This window comes from Penicillium hispanicum, assembly GCF_028827665.1.
Source record: "Penicillium hispanicum strain IBT 35686 chromosome Unknown utg000003l_segment0_segment0, whole genome shotgun sequence".
In the NCBI taxonomy this organism is placed as follows: Eukaryota; Fungi; Ascomycota; class Eurotiomycetes; order Eurotiales; family Aspergillaceae; genus Penicillium; species Penicillium hispanicum.
Window position 1 is genome coordinate 658,435 of NW_026623195.1, and position 19,188 is coordinate 677,622.

General features: G+C 51.0%; 10 protein-coding genes across 10 annotated transcripts; 4 read left to right on the forward strand and 6 right to left on the reverse strand.

Moving 5' to 3' along the window:
* Positions 1–16: 16 nt before the first annotated feature.
* Positions 17–848, reverse strand: N7459_002648 (Short-chain dehydrogenase/reductase SDR; the record flags this gene model as incomplete). The annotated part of the gene is made up of 2 exons (XM_056941833.1): positions 17–748; positions 807–848. The coding sequence occupies 2 exons, from the start codon at positions 846–848 to the stop codon at positions 17–19; spliced, it is 774 nt and encodes a 257-aa protein (XP_056801716.1).
* A 766-nt stretch (positions 849–1,614) lies between these two features.
* On the reverse strand, positions 1,615–1,953 carry N7459_002649 (uncharacterized protein; the record flags this gene model as incomplete). The annotated part of the gene is made up of 1 exon (XM_056941834.1): positions 1,615–1,953. One exon carries the CDS (start codon positions 1,951–1,953, stop codon positions 1,615–1,617), a length of 339 nt encoding a protein of 112 aa, XP_056801717.1.
* A 967-nt stretch (positions 1,954–2,920) lies between these two features.
* Positions 2,921–3,679, forward strand: N7459_002650 (uncharacterized protein; the record flags this gene model as incomplete). The annotated part of the gene is made up of 3 exons (XM_056941835.1): positions 2,921–3,062; positions 3,113–3,175; positions 3,231–3,679. 3 exons carry the CDS (start codon positions 2,921–2,923, stop codon positions 3,677–3,679), a joined length of 654 nt encoding a protein of 217 aa, XP_056801718.1.
* A 548-nt stretch (positions 3,680–4,227) lies between these two features.
* On the reverse strand, positions 4,228–6,640 carry N7459_002651 (Zn(II)2Cys6 transcription factor; the record flags this gene model as incomplete). Its single annotated transcript, XM_056941836.1, has 4 exons — positions 4,228–4,386; positions 4,439–6,082; positions 6,134–6,245; positions 6,294–6,640. 4 exons carry the CDS (start codon positions 6,638–6,640, stop codon positions 4,228–4,230), a joined length of 2,262 nt encoding a protein of 753 aa, XP_056801719.1.
* Positions 6,641–6,862: 222 nt separating this feature from the next.
* Positions 6,863–7,631, reverse strand: N7459_002652 (uncharacterized protein; the record flags this gene model as incomplete). The annotated part of the gene is made up of 3 exons (XM_056941837.1): positions 6,863–7,380; positions 7,436–7,507; positions 7,562–7,631. 3 exons carry the CDS (start codon positions 7,629–7,631, stop codon positions 6,863–6,865), a joined length of 660 nt encoding a protein of 219 aa, XP_056801720.1.
* An 825-nt stretch (positions 7,632–8,456) lies between these two features.
* Positions 8,457–9,427, reverse strand: N7459_002653 (RTA1 domain-containing protein; the record flags this gene model as incomplete). The annotated part of the gene is made up of 3 exons (XM_056941838.1): positions 8,457–8,917; positions 8,961–9,221; positions 9,280–9,427. 3 exons carry the CDS (start codon positions 9,425–9,427, stop codon positions 8,457–8,459), a joined length of 870 nt encoding a protein of 289 aa, XP_056801721.1.
* A 755-nt stretch (positions 9,428–10,182) lies between these two features.
* On the forward strand, positions 10,183–11,178 carry N7459_002654 (RTA1 domain-containing protein; the record flags this gene model as incomplete). The annotated part of the gene is made up of 3 exons (XM_056941839.1): positions 10,183–10,330; positions 10,405–10,653; positions 10,730–11,178. The coding sequence occupies 3 exons, from the start codon at positions 10,183–10,185 to the stop codon at positions 11,176–11,178; spliced, it is 846 nt and encodes a 281-aa protein (XP_056801722.1).
* Positions 11,179–11,853: 675 nt separating this feature from the next.
* N7459_002655 (S-adenosyl-L-methionine-dependent methyltransferase) lies at positions 11,854–13,275 on the reverse strand (the record flags this gene model as incomplete). Its single annotated transcript, XM_056941840.1, is given in 4 exon segments — positions 11,854–12,693; positions 12,712–12,824; positions 12,903–13,032; positions 13,105–13,275. 4 exon segments carry the CDS (start codon positions 13,273–13,275, stop codon positions 11,854–11,856), a joined length of 1,254 nt encoding a protein of 417 aa, XP_056801723.1.
* A 500-nt stretch (positions 13,276–13,775) lies between these two features.
* On the forward strand, positions 13,776–15,162 carry N7459_002656 (S-adenosyl-L-methionine-dependent methyltransferase; the record flags this gene model as incomplete). The annotated part of the gene is made up of 5 exons (XM_056941841.1): positions 13,776–13,943; positions 13,996–14,125; positions 14,174–14,297; positions 14,354–14,787; positions 14,846–15,162. 5 exons carry the CDS (start codon positions 13,776–13,778, stop codon positions 15,160–15,162), a joined length of 1,173 nt encoding a protein of 390 aa, XP_056801724.1.
* An 883-nt stretch (positions 15,163–16,045) lies between these two features.
* On the forward strand, positions 16,046–18,981 carry N7459_002657 (FTFMHR domain-containing protein; the record flags this gene model as incomplete). The annotated part of the gene is made up of 7 exons (XM_056941842.1): positions 16,046–16,121; positions 16,181–16,235; positions 16,324–17,419; positions 17,478–17,600; positions 17,653–17,703; positions 17,764–17,888; positions 17,940–18,981. 7 exons carry the CDS (start codon positions 16,046–16,048, stop codon positions 18,979–18,981), a joined length of 2,568 nt encoding a protein of 855 aa, XP_056801725.1.
* Positions 18,982–19,188: the final 207 nt, after the last annotated feature.

Sequence of the window (19,188 nt, forward strand, 5' to 3'; positions counted from 1 at the left end):
AAAAGAGAACAGGCGATCATACACGAAACAGCACTGTCGTATCGGTGCAAATCAAGCATTCATGATCTTCTCCACCACCCCCAAAGCCCGTCATTTTCTTCAGCATTCCATCAACCGTGCCTTGAGGCATCATACCGATCAACCTCGCAAGCCACGCATGCTCGCCCCTCCAAATCGACATCGGGGGCTTCTTCAGCAGATCCCCGACCACGGCCGTCGCCCAGTCCATGGTCGGCATCCCCCCTCCAAACCCAGTCGGATTCAAAGCCTTCTCGGCCATTTCCCTTGCCGGGCCATAAATCGAGTCCGTAGGCAGCTCCAGCGAATGAGCATTCGTGTGATTCTGAACCAGGTTGGAGCGCACAAATCCCGTCTTGAGGTCAACGACTGTGACACCGAGCGCACCCAGCTCGAGTCGGAGGATGTCGGAAACCTTGGCCATGGCCATGGCGGCCTTGGACGCGGTGTAAATGCCCTGGAGAGGCAGGACCACCACCGAGCCGACGGAGGTTTGATTCACCACCATGCCACCGTAAGAACTCTTCAACAGCAAGGGCAGACACGCCTGCGTCATCTCGATGTAGCTCCAGACATTCAGGTCGAACAGCTTCTTCGCATCGGGGATGTCAACATCCGAAATGGGCATGAAATACTCCGCGCCCGCGTTGTTGACCAAGATATCCAGACGGGGCAGCCGTGAAACAGCATTCTTGATGGAATCAGAGGAGGAGACATCCAAAGTTAACGCCTCGATGCCGGCGGCGGTGCATTATGTCAGTTTCGCGGGATTGCGAGCCGTCGCGTACACCTTGAGACCAGCGGCGTGGAATGCCAGGGCAAGCAGTCATTTTTGTGAAAAGAGAGAATCGACTTGATTTAACTGTGTTTGAATCACAGAGCGCGAGGATCTATGCACAGCTTTTGAGCGCCCGCAACGGGGTATAAATATGGGTTTCTGGAGTCCATAATGCAATTCCATGTGCCATCACGTCTTGCTCGTGTCCCATGTTGCTCCGACTTCCGAAGCTTCGAACCCTGCACACTTCTCCTGGCATGTGAAGTCGGGGTAACATTCCCCCATGGCGTTCAGGAGCTATGACAGGATAACGATTTTCTGGGGGGAAGGCTGAATATGAACCAGAAGAAACGGGGCCGCCTTGGTCGCTTGTTAGTAAGAGAACTCGTTGGTTTAGTGATGGGTAAGCGACAACCTTGCCTTGCAAGCCATTTTCGCATTTACGTGTAGGACGCAAGTCATGCTTGTGTGTCCTTGACTCTGTTTATCCTGTGTGATTTCAAAGTGATCACAAAGCATATTGGATTGACTACGTACCCGACTTACAATTCAATGAAGGAATAGGCTCGATCCTTGATTGGTTAATGCACATTGGACTCCAGAAATCTGCTTGGTAAATCAATTGAGTTGATTAGATTGACGTATCGACAACTGTACAAATGATCTGGCTCCAGTTCCCGACAAAAGAAACCTGTAGATTGATAGCGAGAGACAAAAAGCTGAAAGAGATAGGGCACAAGGAAGAGACTAAACTCACACAGTCCATTCAGAATGTCACTGAATAAATGCCCGAGCCCGTGAATCCCCAGGCAATGCCGTTAGCGGTCCCTCTGGAAGACTTCGCGCCGTGAGAATGGAAGCCCGTCTGTGGGAAGCGATCGCACCCATAGATAGATCTGGTGATCCGCTGCATCTAGAATCTCGCGCTTAGTAGTATAAGTGCCTCTCACCTCGATCGAGCAACAGAGCGGCCGCTCTAGCATCATGGGCCGGCTGCTGATGATGGCGAGATCGCCCCGGACAACGGTCTGCATGGTGCGCAGGAGATACATGTCATCGTACCTGCCATCGATGTAAGTGAAGAAGACGTTGACATAGTGGACGTCGGCGTCCTGGAATGTGGGTTCGGTCTGTTTGCGTCCAAAAGGGAACCGCATCGTGTTGGTTGATTGTCTCGTGGATCTCGTGTTCTAATGAGAGGGATGGTTATTGGGTGGACGAGAGTTGGAGAGTGAGTCAGGATGAGGGTATATGGCAGTGAACTTAGCTGGAACTGGGCTGTCGATATGATCGGTGAAGAGAAGCTCTGTTGATGGTCCTGGAACTGACGAGCTGGGGAGTTGTGGTATTTATGCGTCTCTGCGAGCGACAGCAAGCAAAGTGCTCCAGGGTACATTGTTTGGAACCACAATGCCCTTGGACAGAGTCTTTGTGCATTCGCTTTGTTAGACTCGGGATGAACAAGGGCTTTGAAACCCTTTGGGTCCATTGGGGCGCTGATTGTGTCAAAGGACGATAAATGGCCTAGATAGGTTTATTTTAAATTTTCTTTGAAGGTTCTATATACATCAGAGCACTAGCGCATTCGGAAAGTTGCATATAATGCAGGCCAATTTTGCTGAAAGGCATTGTTGAACAATTGCGAGAGCTCTAACTTTTCAGTTTCTCAATTTCAGCACAAACAGCGTCCACGACATCCTGCGTCTTCGAGGTGCCCCCGAGGTCGGGAGTCAAGATGCCTACAGTATAGACATTCTCGACACAACCCATCAGTTGAGCGCAGCATCCACGAGAGCATCTCTGCTGCTGACCAGAAAGTAGCAACTGGATTCGCAACGCCCTTCCCGGTAATATCAAAGGTACTTCCATGAACGGATTCAAAGATAGACGGGTTCTTGCGTGCAATCCGATATGAAGTAGTCATGTTGTGTCGAGACTAGACGATCAGTCCAACGTTGCAGATGAAATAGTTCCACAAAATATTCAATCTTTCAGGGATAAACATATCGCCTTTTATGTCATGAGCAATTGAGGGGGGTTTGTCGTGGTTTGATGGTTCCAGGGTGCCGTTTTCAAGCGAGTGATTCCATCTTTGTACTCTCACCCACCCTATGCCCATCCACAATGGCAGACCACACAGGAAAGAAATACTCTCGCATCACGTCGGCGTGTAATTCATGCCGCTCGACAAAGCAGAAGGTCAGCTGCCTCCTCTCCATTCACAGAGTACGACTGACGGGAGTGGAATCTAGTGCAGCGGAGAGAAGTATGACAACCGGGAAACGCATGCAGAATCAGGCTGATTATTCAAACAAGACCAGTCTGTGTCCGGTGCCTGGAACACAATCGACCGTGTGTCTGGTCCGAACAGCAAAAACGGTAAAGAAGGCTTTATATTCACGCTAAATTCTACAAGTGCTGACTATCTCCAGAGGCCCTCCGAAGGGCTATTTCGAGGCATTGGAGAAACGTTTGCAAATGACAGAGAACGTGCTGTTGCAGCTGTTATCACAAGTCCCAGATGCACAACTCTCATCCACATTCCCTGAGGCTGCGGTTTCTACAAATGCCACTGACTCGGCTGACAAACCACTCACAAGGCTTCAAAAGAAAGGGATTGAAGAATGGGCTCAGTTCCCACTTGATACTGCCCACAATATTCGAAAGTGGCAACACACCTGCATGGGCCAAGAGCATAATAACACCAGCAGCCAAAGGCGCATCGAAGCTGAGCCATTACCCCCCACCGACAGGCCCAAACGGAGAAGACTCAACAAAAAGCATGTCACAGCTGAGAAGCTCCACAGTGGAAATCCTGAGAACCAAGAGAGTTCCCAAGTCCCGCCAGGGCCCGTCGAGACTGACTCGGCCCAAACCCAGTGACTGAGGTGCTCCTCTAAGAACTTCCAGAAAGAGCTCCTTTGGTAAATCAAGATTCGACTTTCCAGAAGCACTTTCAAGAGGTTTTTTGCTGCTTCGCACTCTTAGAATGCCCACGATCCCGACCTGCAGCCCCCACACTGGTTTCTAATTGATCGCAACCCAATCAAAATGGACCGAGACCAATTGAACGGCGACTTATGACAGCGGGAATGACTGATTAGAAAAATCAAGCCAAGAAGGCTCCATGGCGGTGAAATTCGGGGAGCTCGTTGCCCCGTCAGATTCAGAGTGGAGGTTGGAGAGTTGGGCGGCTCATATAGCCCGCAAAGCTTTCGGACGAGATTGGGTGCAACAAGAAAGTAACTTCTAAAGAGCCAATCGTGACCTGGAAATGACTCGGAGAATTGACGTGCGGTAGTTGCAATTGCACTCGCGATTTGTCCACTCTTAAGCCTGATCAGTTCGAAATAAACCCTTCAAGGAATCCCCTAGGAAACGGGCATGAAGCATTGATGCAACGTATACATTCGAACGCACGTAAATGGCTATTATATATTCCACATAAAAGCCCCATCATCAAACGCAAATAGATCGCCTTCAAAGTTATTAAATTCATCCGCCAGTGTGGATGACTGCTGTAGAAATTCCGGCAATTGAGACACCGGAGACGTCAATTGTGTAAGCGGAGGCGGCATAGTATCATTAGGCTGCGACAGGTTAGCTGTGGTATTCCACTTGTAGAGGAGCCAAGGACCTTACTATTTGTGACAACTCATCCAAGCTAAATGGAAACGAACGTTCAGCCGCCGCAGCGAGCAAGTGCTGTCGACAGGCAGAGAGGGCCTTCTTGGCTCCTTGGAACATCCAGCGCTCTTTCTGCTCCGTCGGGCCGCGAGCCCGGACGGACTGCAGGACAACTGCGAGTAGAACCACGTCTTTCACATTGCTTCCCTTCTCGCCGATCCGACGCGTTAAGCTGTCAAGCGTACTCTCGATGAGCCGTGTCAGACCTGCTTTGGTATACGAGAGGCCGTACTGAGGGAACACCTTAGACGAGAGGTCGCTGGCAGGAGATGGCGCAGTCGATTGGTGATTGGATAGCTTCATGTGCTCGCACACGCCAAGGGCAGCCCACAAAATGTCGTTGTGGCAGAATGTTTGGAAAACGTTCCAATACGCTGGTGAATTGTCCATATCGAGGTCTGTGGCACTGGGGTCGAAGTAGTCTTGATAAGAGAGAATCGCCAAGGATGACTCGAGACACGCTCGTTGAACCTCGAGGAACGAGGGATCGCCACGACTGTCGCTGGTGATGACAGGCCGATACAGGCAGAGTAGAGGGCGGCGTATGTAAATGTCGAGGAGAACGCGACTCAGGATGAGTGCCGGATTGGTATTCTCAGACTGATTGTCGGGCTTGAGAGAGAAGGGGACCTCTTGCAAGCACTGCTCCAGCTTTTGCCCTTGTTTCACGCGCTCTTTCAGGTCTTCTGTTGAGTTCGTGTTCTGCACAAGGTTCATGGTTCTGATCCGTTGGGATAGAGATTTGGCCAGAGTTATTAAAGCGGATGTATCGGTTGTCTCGCTCGGAGGCCTCGAACAGGGCATCTCAGTGGTTGACTCGTCGAAATCAGCGTCGTTGAGGTTGGCCGGCATGAGAGGGCCAAAGTCGAGCTCGGGTGTCAAAACGGGCATACCGGCAGCGATGGACACCTGGAGATCCATCTCAACAATGGTAAGCCACAGCCGGCGTCGACACTCGGCCTGAAAAGGTTTCATATTGTTCGATTTGGAGAGATTGACATGTAGCCCCATCACCATGGCAGAGCGTACAAGAGAGCCACTTGCTTTCCACAGCTCATCAACCGATACTAATCGCAGCTGCCGGGTGAGAAGAAGCAGCGTGTTAAGCTGTAACGTGGCCAATTCCGTCCGTTGTTGCCGTGGAAGCTTGTGAATCCAAGTCTGAACGAGCCTGACTGCCTCCTGTTGCAGGTAGTGCCACGATGATGAGTAGTCAGAAGCGCAAGGCTGCGGGTCAAGGACAACTGCTATAGACAAAATGACTGTGAGAGACGGAACGAAAGAGGCCACGAAGGACAACTCGGTGTCTGTTCGGGCCCAGAAGGTTTCGTAATGCTGCAGAAATGAGGGAATGTGAATAATACGGAGTGTCTTCTCAAAGTTCTTGATGTAGACTTCCAGAAGATGGTCGCAGACAGCTTTCGGAGGCAGAGAGGAGACCAGACTCTGTAGTTCCGGGAATGTTTCTAGACCCGAGATGGACTCTGGCGAGTTCACCTGCGACTGGGACTTGGTTTGAAGGAATTGGACCTCCTTGGCCAGGCCCCGGAGCGTAGGGTCTCGGGCACATTGGTTAATGAAACCTTTGGCCTCGGCGAACTAGAAGCACATCAGAACTACCCTGAATCGAGAAAGCGAAGAGGAAATTACCTGGTTCAGCAGGGTGATTCGATTGTTCTGTCCGTGGTATCGGGAGCGAGATCCTTTCACCACGAGTGTGCCCAAAAAGGGCGTGTCGGACGAGGTGATGTCAGGCTGTGACCTGCTTGTCCGGTCAGCATCGCACACTCGAGCTGAAGAATGATCCTACCAAGGATTTTGCACCGGCGCGTCCCTGGTCGAGCCGAAGGTGCCAGCATGAGGCTGGACTGCAAGCAGCGCCTCGAGCTTGTTGACCCGCTGCTGGAGATCCTCCAGGATGCCAATTCCCGCCCCCGGTGGCACAGGCTCGGACTCCTCTGCGTGCAGGTGAAGTCGTTTAGGCTTAGGCAGCGATTCGCCAGGCTCGGGATGCTGGTTGTAGGTGCATTCTGCAGAGCAGCCCGCCTTGATGCAGTTCTGACACGGCGCAGCGCGGTCGCATTTGAGCTTCTTCTCGCGACACCGCAGACATGACACCACCGGCCGTGGGCGTTTACGAGTCTGGGAGATTTCCATCGCTACTGCCACCGAAGAACAGGGGGCATCTCGACGTCGTTGTCGACAAGGCTGGCCGCAGAGAATGAAGAGAAAGTATAGGCGCGTCAAGCTTCTCCCGTCGCCCCCAAATCGGGATCATCGAGCGTCTTTCCGCTTTGGACCATATATGCGCTGCACGACATCAAATTACTTTATGCTGCTGAATTATATACAATCACGTTCATTCACCATTGCTCCATCTCAGTTTGTGATCACTGGCGCCGAGTTATCCCACTTAGACTCGATCGCTGCATCCGCCAGGAACCGCGCCACGCTGCAACGACTGGCGCTCGCCATGAGCCCGACTCCTTTGCCGTTGTGCGGCCACTCGCGCACCGTCAGGACGTCTGTTTCCACCAATCGAGATGGGCGGACCATGACATATGTGACGCCGCTTGCCCGCACCTCGCGATCCGCGTGGTTGTGGTCCTCGTACTGGTAACTCATGTTGGATTTGCTCATCAACATCCGCAACAGGCATGGCATGTTGCCCCAGGACTCGCCCACGCCGAAAGCCTGCAGGATCACCACTTTCTTGACGCCAAATTCCTTCATCACAGTCACGATGTTTGCGTTGCAGTCGGCCATGAGTCGTGGCGGAGAGGCTGGTGCGGCGAAGGGACTGTCGCTCTCTCGGGGGGCACTCAGGGTCACGATTACGACGTCTGGAGTTCGCTGCGCAAATGCCTTTCGGACATCTTCAACCTTGGTGGGTGTGCCTATCATCAGTTAGTCTAATTGGCCTTTGCTTCTGAGGGGATCAAGCTTGCATACCTTTCACTAGACTCAGGCCTTTCTGTTCTTGCATTGCAGAAGGGTTCCGGACCAACACAGTCACTTCATGCTCTGGTAAGCTATTAGCATGGCCTCCATTCTAGATGGTGTTTTGGGATAACATACTTCGTTGCAGCATCTCCTCAACCACCAGCTTGCCAGTGCGGCCACTGCCACCGATAATAAGAGCGTGCATGTTGATGGGTTGTTTGTGGTTGTGGTTGGTGGGATGATTCTGGAATTGACGACCGAACAAATCTTCAAATGATCGAATGAATCTGTGTGATGTGATCTGATATCGACTCGAATGTGGGCAGAAACAGCTCTACTTATATTCAAGGATGCTTCACTGGAAACCCTCAGTCCGGCGTCGGATCCGAGTACGGATCCGAGCCTCTTCGGAGATGCAACGCAGCAACATCGCCAGCGCGGACTTCTGCTGGAAATAGCCTTAGTCTTCCTGAGACTTAGATTTACATTGTTAATCAAGCAGAATCTTATTTGGGAATTCGAAAAAAATATTCCCCGCGTCCGGCGTAAATCCGAGCGGGCTTTGGACACTCAATCTTCCATTCCACCCGGATCAACGGCGTAGTATACAGCACCACGCTGTCCCCAAGAACATTGGTCTTCGTACAAGTAAAGCAGATTAAATTCTCATCCCATGGAACCAATACTGGGTCGGTTCGTAGACTATACTCAGCGAGTACTTTCCGCTCACCCGGAGTAAATGTGAACGGGCTCCAGGGATCCTCGGACGTCGGAGCAGTGGTGATGTACCAATCAACCAAGACTTGACTCGCGTAGCTGGCTGGTCTACCCATAGGTAGAACTGCCATGACTCGGAGTGATCGCTCGTCGCCGACAATGGATTATTAGCCCAGAATGGATTTATGCATGATCAATGAAATTAACACGACTATAAACAGATCTAGGAAAGAACAAGAAAACGCAAACCGCTAGATGAGTCCTTCCAGCCCGTCCGAAAAACACCAGAATCAACCTGTTCGTTATGCATCAATCACACTCCACCCACTTCCAGCGCCGACTCGGGAATAAATTTGCGAGTCTTGAAAATCTTCTCAGAATACCGCTCCGCGCGACCGAGAAGACAGTTAATCTCGCTTGGGTGCTGGTACTGCAGTACCATCATCGTCACGAACATCAACAGCGCATCGAAAACGTAGATGAAAACTTCGTGCTTCATCAAGTATCCGTCATATCCTTGAAGATACTCCACGACACGGACAATGGACCGAATCAAAATCAGAATGCTGGTGGCGTAAAGGGCATACATATGCCGATGCCAAATTCCACCCAACTCAATAGAGCGGGCAGTAGGGCTCCTGGAGATGCGTGCTTGAAATACGACGGCGCTGATGGCGAAGAACCCGAAGAATATAATCTGCACGAAGAGACCGCCGATGATGATATGTTCGCCAGGAGATGGATTCGTGGAGTTCGAGGCCATAAGACCAGCTCCTTTGAGATGGTTAGCTGGTGCGACGCGTTGGGTAGGAATTACCCGATGACTTGCCTGAAGCTTGCATCAAGAAAGACAGAACGTCTCCCGCCACAAAGATCTTGGTCAACCATTTGAGCTTGATCAGGGAGCTCCGCTCGGCGTCAAGCATACGGATAATGCGCCCAAGTGTCATATAAACACTTGCTGCCAAGAAAGCGGGAGCGATGAGGATCAGGGTACTTTGCATGACGTATGGGCCCTCGGTGTAGGTTGTCGTTTCGAGCGATGAGAGCAATCGGCCAATGTAACCGATCGTTTCGACTAAGCAGATCACAGTGATGTTAGTCTCCAATATTCGAGTGCACATCGGTTGTCTTACATATGCCACCAATCAAGAATGGGATCATGAACCAAGTTCGAGTGCGCAAAAGCTGGTAGGAGTGCACGAGGGTGCTCAGACCGAACAGAACCACAAAAATGGTTGCAGCTGCGGTAGAGGGCGCATAGTAGTAGAATGTCCACGCCATGGTGATGTGTGTGCTTTTATTCGAGACCCCAATGAGACACTTTGAGAACGGACAATGCGATGACCCAGATTCAATTGAAGATAGGCGAGATGGTGTCGGAGGAGAGAAGTTGACTTGGAGTTCTGAAGAGAAGATCCTGAGATGATAGCCGGTGTTATATAAACACCTATCAACAGAAAAGCTTTTCATTACTGCCTACTTGATGGAGAATAAACTAATGGTTCCTGCCACCTTCGTATCTCGTACCCATATCTAGTTTAGGTAAGGCGAGGTGGAGCATGCATTAACGTTTGACGCCAAACCAAAATAGGACGCGCCATTTCGTACCCGTAACCTTATCCGAATTCGGTCAGAGGCGACAGATAGCGAATCCTATTTTTATCTGCTCGGACTTCTCGTACTCTTCTCTAGAATGCGACTAGTGCTGGAGTTGTTTTGAATTATTAGCCCCATAATACCCAATGGCGACCAATAGTCTGACCGTTGGTTGTCCAAGTACATCGTTGCCTAGACAAACCCAAGATTGTTGTTATAGGAGATCAATCTAGCAAAATCACTGGACGAACAGGGCAGACTTTGTGGAACCGAAAAAAAATAAGACTGTTGTGCCATATAATAATAGTGGCCTCTTGAAATCACAAGCATCCTGAGATCTTTCACTCAAACTTTCGGCTGCACCTCATCCTTCTTTCCCAATACCTTTCTTTCCTAGTCCCCATTCTCCTACAAAAAACTCTACTTCTACTTCCAGAGAAATGGGTTACAAGTTGTACAATTACGATCCGTCGGCCGGCGCAGCTGTTGCATTCTCCGCTATCTTTTTCCTCACCACCGCCGTACATATCTGGCAGTTGATTCGAAACCGAACATGGTTTTTTATACCTTTCATCGTTGGTGGATGCTGTAAGTATTCCTCCCGTCTTCCAATTGTATCCCATGCACGGGCAACTGGTGTTAACGAGAATGCCGATGTCAAGTCGAAGCCTTCGGGTACCTATCACGATATTATAGTGCAGAACAAACCCCGAATTGGACGACTATGCCTTACGTCGGCCAGAGCTTGCTTCTGTTGCTCGCTCCATCTTTCTTTGCCGCATCAATCTACATGATTCTTGGTCGGATCATTCGGCTACTGAATGGTGCTTCGAATTCCCTGGTGCGGCCATCTTGGCTTACCAAGATCTTTGTGACTGGCGATGTGGTCTCCTTTCTGATTCAAAGTGGAGGTATGCTTTTTTGAAAAGAGAATTCATTCAAATGACTTAGCTATCTCAATTTCTAACCATACATATCTACCCAAAGGCGGCGGCATGCTTGCCTCAGCAAAGGACGAATCGAAGGTGTCGCTAGGCGAAAACATGATTATCGCAGGCCTCTTCGTCCAAGTCATCTCTTTTGGCTTTTTCATCATCGTCTCCGTCGTCTTTCATCGCCGCATGCTTTTCTCGCCCTTACACGCCATGGCAGAGTCCAGCATTCCTTGGCCTCGGTATATGAAAGTCCTCTATATTGCAAGCGCCCTGATCATGATCCGATCTATCTACCGCGTGGCTGAGTACGTGCAAGGAAGCACTGGATATCTGCAAAGTCATGAGGCATTTATCTATGTGTTTGATGCAGCGCTCATGTTCACTTGCTGTCTGCTTTTCAACTGGTTCCACCCAAGCAAGATCCTGTCAAGCTCGCACAGCATTATTAAACACGAGGATTTGGAGATGATGAACAGCCACGGATACAAAAGTTTCCCGTGAGCAAGTACGCACATTCCAAGACGAGATCCTCGGTGCTGGTCGTTGGATTACTTGGACTACTACCGTCACGTCTGACTCTGAGAGGTGATATCGCAGATATGGTAGATCTCTGCCATGTGCTTTTGCCATAAACCCGATATCAATGTATGTGAAAGCCGCGGCTGTCGTCATCAAGCTTGTATAGGAAATAGAAGTCCCGACTTTATTGTAAAGATGCCACATTGGACCTGTCAGAGCCAAGAAGACGTACCCCTACTGCGTGATATGAAATGTGAGGGATGCATATTTCTTGATTTGGCGTTCTTCGGCGTATCGCTGAAGGGCCGAAGACGGTCTCAACACATGTATGTCCACCTCAAGGCCTAGAGCGGCTTTGCTGGGGTTTGGTTGTTTACTCATTATGATGGCGGCTGCCGGAGGGTTGCAGACGGTCGCCCCTGCTATATAGATGGCTTCCTCTCTCTCTCTTCCTCTCTCTTCGATGGATGACATTTTCCCACCCACGCCGTGCGTCCTCCTGCATCACTTTATTCATCGCAGACTGAATATGGAGGATTTTCCAATTTCCGTACATCGGCAGGCTCTGAATTCTCATTCTCACATTAACTTCGTCGATTCCTTGTAATCGAGCAGGAATCTGTTATCAGTCAGACCTTGACAGTCCGGACTATCTATTTAGACAGGAACAGCCTCAAAAAAGGCATTAGATCCCACTCCCTGGTTATCCGCCCGCCATACCTTGACGACCTTGAACTGCGCGCGCTCCAAAAGACTCAGCCACTGCATTTCCGTGCGCTCCAGGGACGAGAACATGGACATCATGATGAGATCGACGCTGGCACTGAACCGGGGAACGCCGGTCTCGGGCACGGTATTCTCGTTGATCAACAGCACAGAATCCTCGGCCATCGCCTCCCGGATGCGCTGCAGGGCCTGCAGGGCCTGCTTGTCGGGCCAGTCGTGCAGCACGGTGCGCATGTAGTAGGCCTTGGCGCCGCGGACGGGCTGCGGGTCGAACATGCTGTAGCCCTGGGCCTCGATGCCCTGGGCGTGCGGGGCCTGGATATCCTGGATGACCTCGGGCAGGTCCTGCACGATCAGGCGGCCGGCAGGGTTCTTCTTCTCCTTGAAGCGCGCGAGGTCGTGGCCCTTGCCACCGCCAATGTCGACCAGAAGTACGCGGTCTGCGTCACTTGCCAGCCGCTCCTCCCAGGGGTAGAAGTCGTACCACTGCTCGCCCTCCACCGTCCGGTTGCCAGTCTCCATCACCGTGTTGAAGGCATGCTGCTCGTCCGGGTGCTGTGCTAGCCACTCAAAGTGGTGTAGCTTGGTGCCGAATGCCCGCTGGAAGGGGGTATCATAGGCGTCATCCGGGCTTTGGTATCCTCTGGCTTCCAAGAATTCGGGCGTGTACGTGGTGGCCCGCAAGGTCGTGTGGCTAATCAAAAGCAAAACAGTGAGCAACGCCTGCTCTTCCTTTCTCCTTCTCTCCAAAAAGACGAGGACGAGGGCCACCTACAAGTTTTTGATCACCTCACTAGGTGGAGCGCCGGTCGCGAACCCCAGCGCCATCGGTTGGGGCTGGTATTTGTCCACCCCCGTTTCGGTGAAGAGGCGATTGGCGCTCAGAAGCCGCATGATCCGGACTATAAAGTGGAAAGATCTCTGGGTCAATCAATGGGTCCCAGATTATCACTAGTCATTATAAAGGTAAAAAGCCTTACCTAGCAGGTCCTTGTCGCCCTTCGTCTTTTCGTTCAACTCGTCAACAGTCAACTCGGCGCCGCCGGCAGCGGCAAACGCATCGAAAATTCCCATCCCGATCGCAGTTCGGATCGCAATCAGGGGATGGGCCTGGGGGGCTTAGGGTCAGCCAAAGATTCCTTGATCAAGAATTCTCTAGACCGGTTCAGCGGATTGTCTTACCGACCAGCAGATATTCAGAAGCGACTGGATAGGAGGCTCGACAACCCCACGCAGTTTGTCCAATGCATCAAGCAGTTGCATCCGCGCTCCGTCCGGAATATCATCGGTGGGAGAGAGCTTGGACAGGGCTGCGTTGACAGCAGCTGTCAAGTCGGCCACGGTCTCAGCCATTCTGGATGAAGAGGAAGAGGGGCAAGCAATTGTTCAGGACAAACTGACCAAGTCACGAATTGGTGGGGATGAAGGCCGATGGCCAACATATTATAGTACTGACCCCTCACCCCGCTATTCTAACTGCTATCTCAACCCTATCGTCGATATTGCCTTTACTGCCTGATTTGGCAATCGTGCTCCGGGAACACGTGGCATCTCGCAGGTTAAGTCCCCGAATAGGACTAGCTATGATTACCCTTTTAGTATTAGTGAACTGTATAAAGTTATGCCTCGGCCCCCAAGCTGACCCACATTGATCTTCATTTTAGATCTGCCTTGTGGTGCTTTCTCATCTACCGATCACCGATGGCCCCAGATGGTCTCACGTGGATCGCTAACCGAAGTCTGCTATAAGTAGCTGGTTAAGCCTTCGCTCGCTCACTAACTCCATCGAGTTGTTCACCCTGCAGATTCCTTCCAGCAAACCAAAGTGTCCGGAAGCATTGCGACAAATCAAAATGGCGAAGAAAGCTGAGCTCGAAAAACTGGCAGCCCAGATCCAGAACGAAGTTGCTAGCTATGACGAAAGCGATCCAACTGCCTGGATTCGTATCCAGAATGCCATGTATCAACTTCGTCGAGCGACAGAGCCTCCGAACATATTCATCATGAAGCAGCGCTTTCATGTAAGGCTCAATTGAGGTCGGGCTATAATGCGACGTACTCATATCCGGATAGGTCGTTGAAAATATTTCCCTGGTTGCAGCGCTTCACATGGGCTTGCTCCAGCTGTTGGCCGAAAACAAAGACAAGAGTTGGACGGTGTTGGAACTGGCGGAGAAAACTGGATACCATGATTCTCTGATATGTAGGCTGCCAAATTCTATATCTGGTCGAAAAAACGCTAATGAATCAGGCCGTGTGATGCGTATGATGAGTGCTATTGCATTCGTGGACGAAGTTGGGTATCAGACATATACCGCAAACGCAAATACTTTGACTCAATGTATACCTGGAAATCTTGGGGGTACCATACTGACGTGGGTTTTGCGGAGGTTCTTCCATTGCGCCCAAAGAAGCTGCTGACTCGTTGTAGAAATGACATGACGTTCCGCCTCGGAGATAAAATCGGGGAATATCTCGACCAAAAAAGGCCATGCGATATCGGCAAGATCCCCTCTGCCTATGAGTTTGCGTTCGGCGAGACTACATGGGTGACATTTGCCAAGAATGCCGCGTGGAAGAAGGGATTCGACGATAGCATGACCATCCGGAATAAAACCATCTCGACTCCGTGGCATAAGAAGTATCCCGTGAAAGAGGGTCTTTCTTCAGCAAAGCCAGTTGTCGTGGATATTGGTGGGAATCAGGGCGTTGATTTACAGCGCTTTGCTGACGACTTCCCCGATCTGGATTGTGAGCTGGTCCTGCAGGATCTACCAGAGACAATCGAGGGGATCCCCCCTGGTACGTTGGGTCCAAAAGTCAAGCCAGTGGCATATGACTTCTTCACAGCCCAAGTCGTCAAGGGTAAGCTTCCCTTCTCACGTTGTGGCTCTACGCCTAAACCCGACTAACTGTAAGAAAGGTGCGGATATTTATTACCTTAAATCCGTTCTCCATGACTGGGATGACGCCTCGTCTGTGAAGATTCTTTCCAACACTGCCAAAGCGATGCAGCCGCGTTCGCGCCTTCTCATAAACGAGATCGTGCTGTTGGATACCAACGAGTCATTACTGAAATGCGACATGGACATGCTGATGCTTTATCTCTGCAATGGAATGGAGCGCACCAAGACGCAGTGGGAAGAGTTGTTGGCTCAAGTTGAACCAGCCTTAAAGCTTGTCAATGTATGGTCAGTGCGAGAGGATCAACAGAGTGTAATCGAGGCACGACTAGCTTAATTAGACTTGGAAGCTCGTCAATCGAGGAAAATGCAGCTACTTCGTTCACTTTGCGCAGAATAAACTGCCTCAATTTATGTACACCACATACGTGCATTTGATGACCATATTCCAAAGTTAGGATACTTAGTCTGTCGGGATCGATATAGAGCTGCGTATATCCATCCCTTGGTGTATTTTGATTATTCAATCGGTTGCCCCATACCTAGGTAGGGAGTTTGTAACTGATCCATGCAAGACAAATTCTCAGCGTACCCGAACATCCAGAAGATTCTCCAGTGAGTCAGCGCTGTGGTGATCGGTATTTGAGGCATTCACCAACTGCCGGCTTGCTTGGACTAGCAGCCAATGGGGTGCTCGGCAGGGCCAATGATTCAGCTTCTTGTTAGCTTTCATGCTGTCAGGGGGTCATCCTCTCGGGCGGACTGTACATGTCATAATATCACCCCGGCTTGTGAATGAGATCCTTTCCTCCTTGTTACTGCCGGGGAAGTACCAATTAGCGGCGGAACAGTCATCCCCTTAGGGCTCGGTGCAGCTCGCCCCACGGGGAATCCCTAGTGGCTTGGGGCGCTAGGCGATAGTCCAATCCCGTCGTAGCTGATCGGGAGACTGGTTCCCACCGTAGAATAAATGGAGTGATTGGATCGGGTGCGCGGCACAACCTCGGTAGGAACAAGCTTGCCCAGCACGATGCAGTTAGCCCGTCATCAAGTCGACAAGCCGACTCAAAGCTGCCCAGGCGAGCGGCTTAACCCCGCTGACTAACCCGGTCCCCCTCAATGGATCCCAACTCCGCGCGCTGGGAAGGTTTTCTTTCGATTCCTCTCTCAAGAACCATGTGTCTACGTCGGTAATGCGTCGCTGACCCGCAAGCTCCGTCATGGTCCTCAGAAAGTGCGACATTTGTGACCGTCGTTTCAAGAAGACCGAACATTTCAAGCGCCACGAGCGGTCACGTCAGTCTCCCACCTGTCGACCGGTTCTTACATCGGGATTTCTAACCTGCTGAATTTAGATACTAAAGAACGTCCATACGAATGTCAAGTTTGTCATAAGCGTTTTTCTCGGAGGTAAGTTGGAGCGCCGCACGCCACGCAGTCCGAATCACGGCAAATGAATTCACCATCGCGTCGCCGCAAGAAGCTTACGGATAGACAGCGACGTCCTAAGCCGGCATGCCAAAGGCCATAACAAAGATGGAACTGCGAATGTGGGCACCGGCGCGAGTGTCTTGGGGCGGGGACAAGCTCAGATCCGACGCCCTTCCACTATAGCCGGCGCATCGCCGATGGTGGCCGCGCCTGGTGTGGAGAACGCAACGCCGCTTCTGCCAACGATTGACACAGAGACGCACCGGCTCCCGGATCTCGCAATTTCGCGCGATATCGCGCCCCCATCTACCGGGATCCCGCCCTCGTCCTTGGATTTCCTGGCAGACATCTCGGCCCATCATGGCCGAACTGAGCCTGACCTACAAACCATAATGATTGACGAACAGCAGCCATACTTGGGATGGAATGAGGTAGCACCGGCAGATCAGGCTGTTCATAGAAACGACATTGGCTTTGAGCCCAGGCCGAATGATATGCTACAATTGTGGCTCGAGCCGCGCACAGATATAGCATCCAACCACGGTTCTCTTGACTTAATGCGAGACAGCCAGTTTCCAATCATGGGTGACAACGTAGTCGTCACTCCAGACCAGCAAGATCGACACTATATTGAAAGCGGCAAGACGGGTGGTGATACCATCCCCAGTGAGCGGTTTTCCAAAGTCCAGCGTTGTTGGCTTGCGCCGCCTAACCACACGGGCCGACTTATGAACAGCCTGTGGCGAGATATCGTCTACACCGATACCGACAATCTTTTCTCCGTCAATTCTCTATCACTACCAAACTCCAACATGCTTCAAGGGTCACGGTGTGGAGTGGATGAAGATTGCCGACGACGCCTCCAGGCTGCGTTCGACCTGGCATTCGCCTACCCTCAAATGCAATCACCAAGACACGAGGTCGCCTCCCCGGTCACTTCGGGCTCAGCAGCCACACCATTTTGTAACTTTCCTCCTGCGGAAATTCTGGACATGGCGCTGGATCTCTACTTTCGCACATTCCATCCAATTGTTCCATTCATACATCTTCCGACCTTTTCTGCGAAGACTACCCGGCCGCCTCTTGTTTTTGTGATGTGTCTGATTGGTATGATGCTCCTTGGGACCAAAGGGACTGCAACCTTCGTCTCGAGGAATTTCACAGTACGTAAATCAATGGCCATGGAGTACCCATGCAGAGCATGCTGACAAGAATCTTTAGCTTGTGCTTGACAAAGTCACGTCTGAATTGGCAAAGTGTACAATGGGCGTCGAGACCTCTGCCGCCACCATCTCCATATTTGCCACGGCTTTTTTGTTTCTGAATTTAGCTGTATTGACGGGAGTAAGGATTCCATATCTGGTTTCATCATTGATTTGTACTTACCGGTCTTCAGGAGAAACAACATTTAGAGCAGTGCCAGATGCTTTATGTCAACCTCATGTCGGTGAGTCAAGCTTCTAGCACCAAAAAGGAATTCGTTATCGTGGTGCTAATAGCATTGTAGATCGCCCAGCGGCACGGACTCTTCGCAGCAACGGAGGGTCAGATTCTCCACATGGGCTTATTTGAGGCCGTACACGACGTGGACATGAGATGGAAAGCCTGGAGCAGAGTCGAATCTGCGAAGAGGTACGCTATATCACTTGTTGTCGGCTAATAACCGCTAATCTGTCTGAACAGAACCATAATTGGCCTTCTTCTTCTGGACTCATGGTACTCTTCTCTTCTCTCAACGAGTCCGATCATTGTTCCCGATTCGATTCAACTCATTATGCCATGCAGCGAGGATCTTTTCCACGCACATTCTTCTAATCGATGGACACAGCTAATTCACAGCGGGAAGAGAATCTTGATGCCAACGGTGCTGGCACCGTCTGAAAACATCAAAATCCCCCCTCTGGAAGGCTCAATAGACGAGTTCTCCATTCAAGCCGTGCTGGCCATGGTACAACTTCGCCAATCAGAAGCCTATCACCGCCTCCTATCCAATCGTGCCAGCTACCCTTTCGCACCCTGTCATACATATGCCATGGATGGCCGTGCCAGGTGCCTTCCATCGCTGCTATCCCAGATCATCAATGACTACGGCGAAACCCTGGCTCGGCTCAATCCCAACGCCGTTGTTATGTGGCATCAAATGTGTATGATGCTCGCAGCTGACATACAAATTTTCGACTTCGCGGCTGGTCGAGCTGGGCCGGTCCCCGCTCGCAAGGCGCTTGACGATATCGCCGAGTGGTCTCAAACTCCTGCTGCCAGGCGAGCCTGTCTGCACGCCGCACATATCTATAAATCCATGATCAATCGCAAAGCCTCCGACCATCCCACCTTCTACTCTGTCTTTGCCCTCTTCTCTGCGGCCCTGGTACTGGGGTTGTACACGTTCATGGTGCCTAATTCGGCCAACGTCTCCTCAAGTGTTGGGTCCATCGAATTGATGGATGACATTGACTGGCAGCAGGTCGGCACCGAGGGCTTCACGAGCTTCATGGAGCCGAGTGGCAGCCAGTCATTGTCGTCGACGGATGACGCTGCTGTGAACTTCATTCGCAATGGCGCAACCCTTTACTTGCGGGGGGTGCCTTTCCAAGGGGGCTATCAGTCTGCGCGTCGGATTCTTCTTGACTATGCAAACCTGCTCAAGGATTCTGGTAAGTGGAGTGTCAGAAAGTTTTCGTATGTGTTGCATATTATGAGTGATGTCTTAATGGACGTGGAATGAGACTGAGCTCATTCTGCATTCTTCTATCTCATGTATATTACTTTTCAGACTAGTTTGGTGAAGTTCTGGCAACAGCTCACTCTGCGATGGCTATGACCTCAAAGCGATGTACGTAGTAATAATGCAGCATACACCCATGGACGAGTTCTACAAGTACCATTTTCAATGTCCTCATTCAATGCAATGTGGATTTTTGTGCACGCAGAA